The sequence below is a fragment of the Cicer arietinum genome, chromosome 4, assembly GCF_000331145.2.
Source record: "Cicer arietinum cultivar CDC Frontier isolate Library 1 chromosome 4, Cicar.CDCFrontier_v2.0, whole genome shotgun sequence".
Lineage (NCBI taxonomy): Eukaryota > Viridiplantae > Streptophyta > Magnoliopsida > Fabales > Fabaceae > Cicer > Cicer arietinum.
This window is the reverse complement of record NC_021163.2, coordinates 65195051-65204827: the sequence shown is the minus strand read 5'-3', so window position 1 is coordinate 65204827 and position 9777 is coordinate 65195051. Positions and strand designations below refer to the sequence as shown.

At 35.3% G+C, this 9777-nt stretch overlaps 1 protein-coding gene across 1 annotated transcript; it reads right to left on the bottom strand.

Annotated features, from left to right (window-relative positions):
• Positions 1-445: 445 nt before the first annotated feature.
• LOC101499791 (ABC transporter B family member 13-like) lies at positions 446-5944 on the bottom strand. Its single transcript, XM_004499232.4, has 9 exons — positions 5617-5944; positions 5472-5526; positions 5114-5289; positions 4564-5024; positions 3961-4274; positions 3448-3671; positions 2516-3302; positions 2081-2322; positions 446-1980 (listed from the first exon to the last, which is right to left on the bottom strand). Exons 1-9 carry the CDS (start codon positions 5890-5892, stop codon positions 772-774), a joined length of 3744 nt encoding a protein of 1247 aa, XP_004499289.1. The 5' UTR covers positions 5893-5944; the 3' UTR covers positions 446-771.
• Between the last annotated feature and the right edge of the window lie 3833 nt (positions 5945-9777).

Here is a 9777-nt window from a genome sequence, read left to right as displayed (position 1 = left end):
TGGGGAGTAACATACATGGACCATGTTTCCATGCAAATCAGTGGTCGAAGCCTAACTTGATCTCCCTAGAAAGATTCAAAGGATAATGCCAAAAGAAATGCAAATTACATTCACTACCATCCAGGGTTGGCCCGACAAGTTGTCAAAGTCTCATGACTTTATTTCAATTACTAGCAAGCAAGATCTTTGTAGCACCACTTTAAAAGGTATTAGTACGACATCAATACATGTAGTTAGTTACATTTAAATATTTTATTTTCTTAAACTATTATCGGTGATGTTATTGGGGAATGCACGGCAGTGCCTCATTCTTTTCCTTTGGTCCAATAGAGTTCTTTCTTAGTGATTAAGTATTATAGTTAGAATGCTTCTCAAGTTATTACTTGATTTAATTTTCCAACAATTGGTGTCAAATGTCACTGTGGTGTCAGTCATAGTCCAAGACTGAGGATTTAATGGTCCACTGGTCTTGTAATATAAGAAAGAAATTACATGCTCTTTTAATTTTATGGTAGAATTTGTGTATATAAACAGTATGTATAACATCTTTCATGGTTGGATTGGTCATCAAACATGCTCTTAAAGCCTTACCTTATTGATGTAATCGCGAGTTCATTAAACATGTAGAATGAAACTTACAAAAAAACACTGAACACAATTGTAGGTTTTTTTCCATATGCTTAATGAACTCGTAATCACGTCGATTCAAGTTGCAAACTGCAAGTATAGTTTTAATTTATATCTCTACTTGAGAAACTCCAAAGGAATTCATTAAGTGTCTTGTTGCTGTAGACTAACCAGTTGCTTATAGATACTTCCTGGTTTGGCCATAAGCCTGTCATGACTTCCCATTTCTGCAACCTTTCCATGTTGCAACACTGCAATGCTGTCTGCATCACGAACAGTTGAGAGCCTGTGAGCTACCAAAATCGTTGTTCGACCTTCCATAAGCTTATCAAGAGCCTCTTGTACAAGCCTCTCTGATACTGTGTCCAATGCACTTGTTGCTTCATCCAACAGAAGAATGGATGGATCTTTCAGAATAGCTCTAGCAATTGCTACCCTTTGTTTTTGTCCACCTGATAACTGCACTCCTCTCTCACCAACCTCGGTTCTGTAACCTTCCGGCATTCTACTGATGAACTCATGAGCATTTGCTGCTCTGGCTGCCTTCATTACTTCTACTTCTGATGCCTCCTCTTTTCCATATTTGATGTTTTCATAAACTGTAGTAGAGAACAAAGCAGGTTCTTGCTGAACCAATCCTATTCTCTGCCTTAAGGATCTCAAGTTTAAGTCTTTTATATCACATCCATCTATCAAAACTGACCCGGAATTCGGGTCATAAAATCGCATTACAAGAGCAATCACAGTGCTCTTCCCCGAACCGCTTTGTCCTACTACTGCAAGACTCTTCCCTGCTGAAACTCTAAGGTTCAAGTTCTGAAATATGGTGATGTCAGGTCTCATTGGATACTTGAAGCACACATTTTGAAACTTTACTTCTCCTTTTACTTCAGTTATCATCTTGTTATTGCGGTCGTTCGGGTTGATGGCTGTTCTCCTATAGAGGATACTGAAAACTGATCCTAGTGCTTGTGACCCTTTGACAATATCTGGTGTAAGAGCTAGTGTTTCTGCTATTGCAAGAGCTGTGATGATTAAGACCATAAAGGACTTCATGATATCTCCGAAATTCGACTCTTTTTTCTTGATCAAAACGGACGCATACCAAAGGCCAAGTGCATAGGAGCAAAAAGCAAACAGCTGTGTCACACCATAGCCAAAACCTGATATGTGGCCTCTTAGAAATGCCTGCTTGTTAGGTTTGTTCAGTTCAGATGCAAATTGGATTGATATTCGATCTTCTGCACCAAAAGCAGCGACAGTACGTATGTTGGCAATAGCTTCACGAGCCAAAGAAGTTGCTTTAGAGTAAGCATGGCTGTAATCTCCACCAAATCCCTTAAGAAATAATTGCTGCATAAACAATTTTTTAACTTTTAGCTATTTTCTTGGTTATGCAGTAAGCATGAAAGAACATTAATTGTAATAAGTCAAGTGGTTTTATGAGATTAACCTCTGTGATGGAAGCTCCGATGAGAAGGGGAAGGCAAGCTGCAACAACTAATGTTAGTTTCCAACTCAATGTGAAGGCAATAACAAATGCTGTTACAGTGAGAGCTACATTTTGCACAATGGTTGAGAGCCTATCAGCTAGAGTGCTTCTTACTAATGTTGCATCCGCAGCTAGCATTGCTGTCAGTGAGCCAGTATTGTTCTCATCCAAATCAAACCATGCTACTTCATTGGTAAGAATAGCTGCATGTCAAATTAATAATAACGATTTAGTAATGCGAAAATAAATCGAGAACAAACCAAAAGATGTAAATAGACTGGTTTGTGTTCCTCAGGTAAAACTGAAGTTCACTTTTTTTTGTAAGCCAACATTAGCCTTAGATAAATTTAATGCATATTATGATTCTGAATGAATGATTTTGCAGCTTTGGAGTACCTGAGAACATTAATAAACGTACGCGGGCAGTGAGACGCTCTCCCATTAAGGAATAGAAGTAGTGTTGCAATAGATAAATAGGTATGGTAACAACAGCAACACCAACAAATATAAGAGCTACATGAGCAACTTCTTGCTTGATCTTGGAAATTTGAGGAGAGTAAAATGCAGTCAAAATGTGTGTGATTCCAAGGGCAAAAAGAGGAGCTTCCATGCCAGCCAAAATAGCACCTACTGACCCAAGAACTGCATAGGGCCACTCTGGAGCATTCAGTTTCAGCAGATCCAACATGGATGGAATGGAAGCATTGTTTGATGTCAGGCTTTGATCACTTGATTTCAGTTCTCTTGCTGTATTCAAACTCGACTCCTCTCCATTGTTTAGATTGTCTGCAAGTTCTCGAAAACTAGAATTTCTCGAACTTCCCGAGCGAGATATTGAGCTAGAGCTTGTGAAATTTTGTGATGCCTGCAAACTCACCAGACTCACATACTCGCCATTTTTTGACATCAATTCCAAATGACTCCCACTTTCAGCAACCTGACCGTTCTTCAACACAATAATTGTATCTACATCGCGTATGGTGGACAATCGATGTGCAACAATTATTGTTGTCCGGTTTAACATTATTTTTTCCAATGCCTGCTCAACAATGATTTCTGATTCAGCATCCAATGCACTGGTGGCCTCATCCAAAAGCAATATTTTCGGGTTTCTGAGCACTGCTCTTGCTATAGCAATTCTTTGTTTTTGTCCCCCAGAAAGTTGTGTGCCACCCTCTCCAACCTGAATTGTAAACAAAATATCATTTGTTTATATGAAAATGACTTATTTGAGGACATGAAGTCATAAACTTCTTTCAAAGCTATGATTTTTAATATTCAAAAACTAATTAATCTCAAGTAGAAGAATAAGGACTGTCAAGACTCACCTGAGTATTATAACCTTGAGGTAATCCTGCAATGAAGGAATGAGCATTTGCAGCCTTGGCAGCTTCAATGATTTGATTCATGTCGGCATCTTCTTTTCCAAACAAAATGTTTCCAGCTATTGTTGTGGCAAATAGTGCTGGTTCTTGACTCACCAAACCCATTTGTTCTCTCAGCCATCTCAGTTGAACATTCTTTAAGTCATATCCATCCAACAGGATCTTACCTAGTGAAAAGTATTGCATTAGACTCTCCTTCTAAATACTATAGAACTGTATGTTGTCAAATATTGGCTATAGTAGTATTATAATGTAGTGGAATTTGAACAAATCGTTATTAATTTGCATGTAGCATAGCAATTTTGGATAAACTACTATTTTATGCGATCTGCGATTGACAATACTACTTCTTCATGTCTTTTGTGGATGTAACTCTCTAACATTTGTTCCAAAACAGGCCATGGAAATTACAAATGTATTATCTACATTCTAGTTGTAACACTTGACAGTAATTACCTGAAGAGGGTTCATAGAACCTTTGAATAAGAGAAATGATTGTGCTTTTTCCAGAACCACTTGGACCAACAACTGCTACTGTCTTTCCAGCATTCACTGAGAAGCTCAAATTTTCAAAGATCATATTGCTTCTTGAAGGGTAAGCAAAGCAAACCTCACAAAAATCAATTTTCCCTGCTACTTGTGGCAACACAGTGCCATCATCCAACCTTTTAGATGATTCTGAAACAGATGCAATCATGTTCATGATATTCGCCGCAGCTGCACGCCCTTTCGCAATTGAACCAAGGTTTGGAGCAGCTTGACCAAGAGCACTATTATAAAATGGAGCTACTATATTAGTTAAGCCATTACTTAAACCTAATTCATTCATTTGCTCATGCATAGTTTTAATATTCATAGTATTTTTAGCATGCATCTGTCTCTAGATTGATGCATTAAAAGTAATTGGCAGTGTTAGTTTTAAGAAATTAAATTAAATTCAATGTGTTGCATCACATCTTATCTACCTATGAATATAGATATATTAGTGCACTCCACATGCATTTTGAATGTATACTTCTAAACTAATATAAATATATGTATTAGTTTTGATGGACTTACAATCCACTAAAGATGACATTGATAATTGTTGTGAAAGCTTTCCCTCCATTTGTTTTATGATGTCTAACAAGTATGCCTGCATACCAAAGAAGCAATGCCCAAGCACAGAACAATAGTCCATATGTAAATCCAACTCCAACACCTTTTGCAAAACCACTCTTCTTTCCCAACTTCAAAGCCTTATCAAGTGACTTTGAGTATGAACCAACAGCTTTTTCTTCTCCTACAAATGAGTAAACTGTACGCACTTGAGAAATGACCTCTTCTGCAACTTTTCCTGCTTCAGCATAAGCAGCTTCACCCTTTTCTGATAAAGTAGACATAATCATTGTGTAAGCTCCTCCTGCTATAGCTATGAATGGAACAACAGCCAAGGTGAGTAGTGTAAGCTGCCACACTGATGTAAATCCAATGCCAAATCCAACTATGAATTGTGAAAGGTAACGCATTGCATGTCCTGTCTGCATTCATCATTAACCACTCGAATTCAACCACTGAATTGACTATTTTAAAAGAGTAAAATAAAATCAATATTAGTTAATGTATATACCTTGTCACCAATTGCATCTTGTACCAATATTGCATCACTAGATATGTGGAAAATTATATTGGCATCTCTTGCTTCATTATCAAAGAAATTAATATCCTTCTTGAGTACTGACTGTAAATATTTTAACCTCAACCGTGCCGTTTGTCTTTCCCCTGTTTGCATCCAGAATGCAACACCTAAAGAAGCATTTTGATGATCATTAATATGTTCATATAGTAAATATTGGAAAAAAAATCATCTTACAAATGATTATTTTTGTGAAATTATTTTATTTATATATAGTTTTTCTTAATGTATCAAAAAAACTTAAGGTGGAAGTAATTTAGAAAGAAAAAGATAAGGTGGAATTTAAATGTACCCATCCAAGCAGAAACTAGAACAACTAGTCCAAGATACACCAAGTACAAAGCATACTGCAATTGAGAAGAACACAACATTATTAAATAAATAGCATGAGCATGCATGAAATATATAATATACTATATGGTTAAATAATTTTGTACCTGTGAAATTTGTTGGGACAATTTGTGAGGTTTGTTAGAAAGGTGACCCAAAGAATCAATCATACGTCCAAACAAAACAAAGAAAACAGGAAGAGCAGCACCATGAACAAATGCACCAACACTTCCAACAAACATTAACACACAATCTGTTCTATCAGCTGCACTAAACAATCCAAAAAATGAAACACTCTTCACTTTACTATTAATTTCTTCCCTTTTTTTATATTCCAAATTTGAAGAAGAAGACTCATTACAAGCTAACTCCACTTCTTCCATATTCAAAATTCAAAAATGTTATTCAAAGCTAAGAAATGTATATCTCGTGAATATATAATTCAGATTTGTATGGTTGCTATGTTTCTTCTTTTAATTATTATTATAATATAATGTAGTTAAGATTAATTATGCCAACTAACAAATCGGCTCCACAACTACATTTTTGGAAGAATATTCATATGATAATAAATTGGTACTATTAATTAATGTGTAGTACTAATCAAAAAAATAAATTAAATGTGTAGTAGTGGTAGTGAGGATTACACATTTACACATTATTAATCCAACGACCTCTATGCCGAATTTATGGTTCAAAGTGTGATCACTTGGTGAACCCCCCATATTCATATATTTATTATATTCAATGAGCTTAATAACTCCACTTGATTTTAGTTGCATATAATGATGTAGACACTCTAAATGGATGTGTGGTTAATATAGGCAACGGCATGGGAGTTTTCAAAGTGAGTTGTAACTTGTATTTTTTTAATTTCAAATTGAAAAAGTAGGTAACTTTACTATGAAACAAATAAATATTTGAGATTGAGGTTTTTTTTCTTTTAGGATTTGTTTTAGTCACAGAAAATTCAGTTGAACTAACGTTGTACTTGTACAGTTGTACTATCAGGTAGAGCTTTAATTCGACCATTCGTATATGTTCACCTTTGTTATAACAAACAACATTAGATATTTTTTTTAACCTTTCGATTTTTAGTAGAAACCAATTATAATAATGTGGAGTTTGATTAAAAATTGTTCTAGTAATAGTTTAAATTTGGATGTTTTCAATCGATTGACTTTCACGTAAATTTATTAATCATTTGACTCTAACACTATGCCAAAAATGATATTTTATAGCGCGTCTTTTATAGTGTTTATTAAATGCAAGCGCTGTTGTAAATAATTTAAAAATAACAGAGGATATAACAGAGCTTATTTGACAAACGCTGTGAAAAAAGCGCTGTTGTAGGGTCATATAGCGCTTGCGTATAATGTTTACAAGGCTTTTACAGCGCTCGTTCACAAGCGCTGTAAAATGAAGCGCCCTCACATAACGTTTTACAGCGCTTTTTGAGCGCTGTAAAATATAGCGCTCCCACCTGATGTTAGATAGCTTTTACAGTGCTTTTTGGACAAACGCGGTAAAAGACTTGCGCTTTCAAATAATTAAATGATCTATTAGAGCGCTTTTTTTACAAGCGCTGTAAAAGACATGTGCTTTCATATAATTAAATGACCTATTAGAGCGCTTTTGTTACAAGCGCTGTAAAAGGCTTATAAAAATCATTTACTTTAAATAAATAAAAACAAATTTAAAACAAATTTATGAACCCTCATCTCATATACTTTGGGAACCCTCTTCTCCTCTACGTACTGTGCGGCCATCTACTGCTCCTCCTTTATAAAAAATTGGATACGTTGTCTCAGGTACTGTATTTATTAATTTGTTGTTGTCACGAAAACTAATAAATTGTTACATAATAAATCATATAAAATCTTTTCTTTTTTGAAATTTGCTGATCTGTTTTGTTTTGAAATTGTTACATAATGGTTGATGTTATCAGTTGCTTATTATTTTTGTAACTGCATTTATATAGGTCATATAATATGGACCGGAAATGGATGTCTGCCAATCGATTGTCAAAAGAGTATGAAAATGGAGTGAAGGAGTTTGTTGAGTTTGCAATGAAGAATGCAAAAGATCCAAATAGAGTTGTTTGTCCTTGTTTAAATGTTGTTTTGGAAAATGCGTTAGAGAAGATGAATTGGAAGGACATTTAGTATGGAATGGAATTGATCAAAGCTATACATGTTAGATAAGACATGGTGAGAAAAAAAAAAGGAAACATTAATTTTGAGAATGGTTCGACATATGCTTCAACTGACTTCGATACAGATACATATGAGCCGGATCGAGTTGAGGAGATTGCAAAAGGAAATTGTCAAAAATTGTCAAAAACTCATACCACATGATCTGTTCTGTTTTGAAATTGTTAGTTGATATTGGTTTCTTTTTGAAACTTGTTGATATGTTTTGAAAGCTTATTATTTTTGTTACTGCATTTATATAGGTGGTATAATATGGATAGGAAATGGATTTCAGCCAATCGATTGTCAAAAGAGTATGAAATTGGAGTGAAGGAGTTTGTTGAGTTTGCAGTGAAGAATGCAAAAGATCCAAATAGAGTAGTTTGTCCTTGTTTAAAATGTTGTTTTGGAAAACGTGTTAGAGAAGATGAATTAGAAGGACATCTAGTATGTAATGGAATTGATCAAAGCTACACATGTTGGATAAGACATGGTGAGAAAAAAAAAGGAAACATTAATTTTGAGAATGGTTCGACATATGCTTCAACTGACTTCGATACAGATACATATGAGCCGGACCGAGTTGATGAGATTGCAAAAGCAGTTGAAGAAGATCTTCGGGATTGTCCTAAAATGTTTGAGAGTTTGTTGAGTGATGCAGAGAAACCATTATATAATGGTTGTACTAAATTCACAAGACTGTCGGCGATATTAAAGTTGTACAACTTAAAAGCGAGTAATGGATGGTCTGATAAAAGCTTCACAGAATTATTAACACTCTTAAAAGATATGATGCCAGATGATAATGAACTTCCTAGTCGAACCTACAAGGCTAAACGGATTTTGTGCTCTATTGGCATGAGTTACGAAAGGATTCATGCGTGTCCTAACGATTGCATTTTATTTTGAAACGAATATGAATTACTAAAGGCATGTCTAAAGTGCAATGTCTCTCGATATAAGAAGAAAGAATCTACTCCAGCAAAAGTCGTGTGGTACTTTCCTATAATACCAAGATTTAGGTGCATGTATCGCAGTGAAGAAGATTCAAAACACTTGACATGACATGCAGATGAAAGAATTAGAGATGGAATGTTTCGACACCCTGCAGATTCCCCACAATGGGCAAAAATTGATCACGAGTATCCTGAATTCGGGATAGAGTCAAGAAATCTAAGACTTGCACTTTCTACTGATGGAATGAATCCACATGGTCTTCAAAGCATCTCACATAGCACGTGGCATGTGATTTTGGTAATATATAACCTACCTCCATGGTTATGTATGAAGCGTAAGTTTATGATGTTGTCTCTGTTAATTTCTGGACCCAAACAACCGGGGAATGATATCGACGTATACTTGACTCCTCTAATCGAAGATTTAAAAAGTATGTGGGAGACAGGTGTGGAAGTTTATGATGGGTATAAGAAAGAATGTTTCAATTTGAGGGCTATGTTGTTCGGCACAATTAATGATTTTCCAGCATATGGTGATTTATCAGGATATATCATTAAAGGTCAGTGTGCATGTCATATATGTGAAGAAAGTACAAATTGGATGTGGTTGAAACATTGTAAGAAGAATGTGTTTCTTGGACATCGTAGATTTTCACCTTAAAGTCATCAGTATCGTGAGTGGAGAAATGCATTCAATGGAAAATCAGAGGAAGGTAAAGCTCCTTTAGCACCGACTGGATATCAAATACTTGAAAAAGTACAAGGTTTGACCAATAAATTTGGCAAACCTTTTGCGGGAGAGCTGGTGAAAACTGGGTGGAAGAAAAAGTCAATTTTCTTTGAATTGCCATATTGGAAGTCATTGTATATAAGACATTTCCTCGATGTGATGCATATTGAAAAAAATGTATTTGATAGTGTTATTGGTACGTTACTCAATGTTTTAGGAAAGTCTAAAGATGGCATCAATGAAAGATTGAACTTGGTCGATATGGGAATAAGAAATGAATTGAGTCCCGTAAAGAAAGGAAATCGCACATATCTACCTCCAGCCACTCATACTCTATCTAGAAAGGACAATTTTCTTTGAATTGTCATATTGGAAGTCATTGTATATAAG

Coding starts and splice junctions, on each gene's coding strand:
- LOC101499791 (XM_004499232.4), bottom strand. CDS start 5,892: ATGGAAGAAGTGGAGTTAGCTTGTAATGAGTCTTCTTCTTCAAATTTG. Junction 3,672..3,960: donor GTTCTATGAACCCTCTTCAG/GTAATTACTGTC, acceptor ACTTTTCACTAG/GTAAGATCCTGTTGGATGGA. Junction 2,323..2,515: donor ACGTTTATTAATGTTCTCAG/GTACTCCAAAGC, acceptor TTTGACATGCAG/CTATTCTTACCAATGAAGTA.